General features: G+C 41.4%; 1 protein-coding gene across 1 annotated transcript in view; it reads left to right on the plus strand.

Annotated features, from left to right (window-relative positions):
* invs (inversin) overlaps nt 1-2,500 on the plus strand; it is a 16,673-nt gene that overhangs the window by 821 nt on the left and 13,352 nt on the right. The window contains exon 2 of the mRNA XM_030785401.1: nt 1,312-1,485. Coding sequence (XP_030641261.1) covers nt 1,327-1,485 — 159 coding nt within the window. The 5' untranslated portion in view covers nt 1,312-1,326. The remainder of the gene's footprint in view (nt 1-1,311; nt 1,486-2,500) is intronic.

Genomic DNA, 2,500 nt, shown 5'->3' on the forward strand with positions numbered 1-2,500 from the left:
ATTAACACACTAATTGGGCTGAGAATAGAGACTGAGATCTTTCACACACACACACACACACACACACACACACATATACACACACACACAGGGTACTTCCTTGGATTTTTTTACCCTATGTTAAGCAGACCATTGAAGATGGTAGGCTTGGAGGGAGCTGTATTTTCACACACACACACACACACACACACACACACACACACACACACACAAGCACTGTCCCTCGACACTCTTGGTTTCATAGTAAAGTCACCAGTGGAGTCATGTGAACACAAATGAGATTGTTCTTCTTATCAGGACCAGGGTGCCAGACTGTTGGTCATGATGTATCCACTTATTGCCCCTCATTGGTTACTAAGCCTATTATGAGATACACTGTGGGTTACACTTTCTTTAGATCAATAAACTGAGTGAAAGTCTGTGAATGAGAGAGAGAGAGACAGAGAGAGAGGGAGAGACAGAGCAACATAAAGAGTACGTGAGAGAAAGAGAGAGATGAAGACAGAGAGAGAGAGAGAGAGAGAGAGAAACAAACAGACAGAGGGACAGAAAGAGACAGAGAGAGAAGGAGAGAGTTGATGATCATGAGTTCTGTCACTCAGGTGTATCACTGTTCACTGGTGTTCAGTGTGTCTCAATGCTTATTCATCTCAGTCCTACACGGTGTTGATTGTATGGCTGATAGAAAGAAAGAGAGGGAAAGAAAGAATGAAAGAGGCATAAAGAATGAAAACAAGAGCTAAAGAAAGAAAAGAAAGAAAGAAAGCTTACTGCCAATTACAGAAAAAACTAACGCACTCTACAAACAGGAGGCAATCAAATAAACCCTAAGTATTTGGGTTCTAAATTGACACTAAAAGTCTTAGAAAGTGCTTCATTTATTAAAGAATTAATGCTGTCTCAGATTAAAGACAGCCAGGGGACCAACAAACGCTTCTAAAAACACATTCAGTTTGTAAAACACCGTTACTTCATCTTGTTTTCGAGTATCAGTTAATATTTATTGAAAAGACGTAGAAATTTAACAGGCCCTAGCACAGGACATTGTGGTGCTCCACACAAACCCTTACCAGTCGTATCTGGATTTTAGACGACTTGGTTTCCCCAGAATTTAAGAGACTTGGGTACCTCCAGTCGCCCATGATGGTAGCATGTGTTTGTATGCGCGCTTAAAGAATTGGCAAAGGATGATGGATTGTGCAGAGTTGAACCACCAGTATTCTGAACTGAGAGTTTAATGAAGGTTTTTGTATACTGATGCTATGTGTGTGTGTGTGTGTGTGTGTGTGTGTGTGTTTTTGCGCTCGACAGGGTAATGTGCGCTTTATGAAACTCTTGTTGTCGAGACATGCTGATTGGCTGTTGAAGGATCTGGAGGAAATGACACCATTGCACCTGGCCACCCGTCACTCTAGTTCCAAACCTCTTTCTCTTCTCCTCAAACACATGGCACCAGGAGAGGTGGACACACAGGACAAAAATAAGGTAACACACACGCACACACACACACAACCTTACACGTTAATTTCCACTCATTTCTGTTTTTATGTCTATGTCTCTGTGTTGTGGATGAATATCAGGGTGAATACAAGGTCCTGTGTGCATTTCTGTGTGTGTGTGTGTGTGCGTGTATGTGTGTGTCTGTATGCCATAAAGCAGTAGGGGTTGTCTGCTTTCTTTCTGATGTTGCTCTGGTGGATATGAGCTCTGTTTAAATTGTTCAATAAAATATATTTTCTCAGATGTGCTGCCTAAAAGGCATCCTCACAGGCAATTTAGAGAGTGTGTTTGTGTGTGTGTGTGTGCGTGTGTGATTATTTCCATTCTCACATGGGTATCTGCTCTACAGGGTGAATATGAGCACCTCTAATAGAATTGAGATAATGACGCTGGCCGTGGTATTACTTATAACAGATGCAGTAGCAATACTAATTTTATACGTTTTTTAGAAGACTAGTATTAGTGGTAGCAGTAGTAACAACACGGATGCTAGTCATAGCAGTAATAATACTAGTAGTGTTAGTAATATAGGTCGTAGCATCAGAACGAGTAGGTGACGTTAGTAACAGTCACTAAGAGTCACTAATACTACTGACAGAAAAGGCAGAAACATAAGCAGCGCAGTGACAGTAGCAGCAAAAGCAGTAACATCGTGAGCTGTATTAGAAATACAAACAGCAGTAGTAGACAAAGTAAAAGAGGTGAAACTAGCAGCAGTATTTGTCATTGTAGTATAACCAGCGGCGGTGGCCGTTGAAGCAGTTGTAATAGCGGCAGTAGTAATACAAATAATAGCAGTGCTAACGCTAGTTTTACTAAAGATAGCAGTAGCAGTAATAGAAGCAGTATTGATAAGTAGTACTAGTTATAGTGGTGTGATAGCAGTAATAAATGTAAACGTTATCCTGGCAGTAACGCAGACAGAGGTCACAGTAGCAGAGGTAGTCCGTGTTTAACCGTTAGCGGTAGCGGTAGCGGTAAGAGCGAGTCGTTGTCGTGG

Source organism: Chanos chanos, chromosome 9 (genome assembly GCF_902362185.1).
Source record: "Chanos chanos chromosome 9, fChaCha1.1, whole genome shotgun sequence".
Classification (NCBI taxonomy): Eukaryota; Metazoa; Chordata; class Actinopteri; order Gonorynchiformes; family Chanidae; genus Chanos; species Chanos chanos.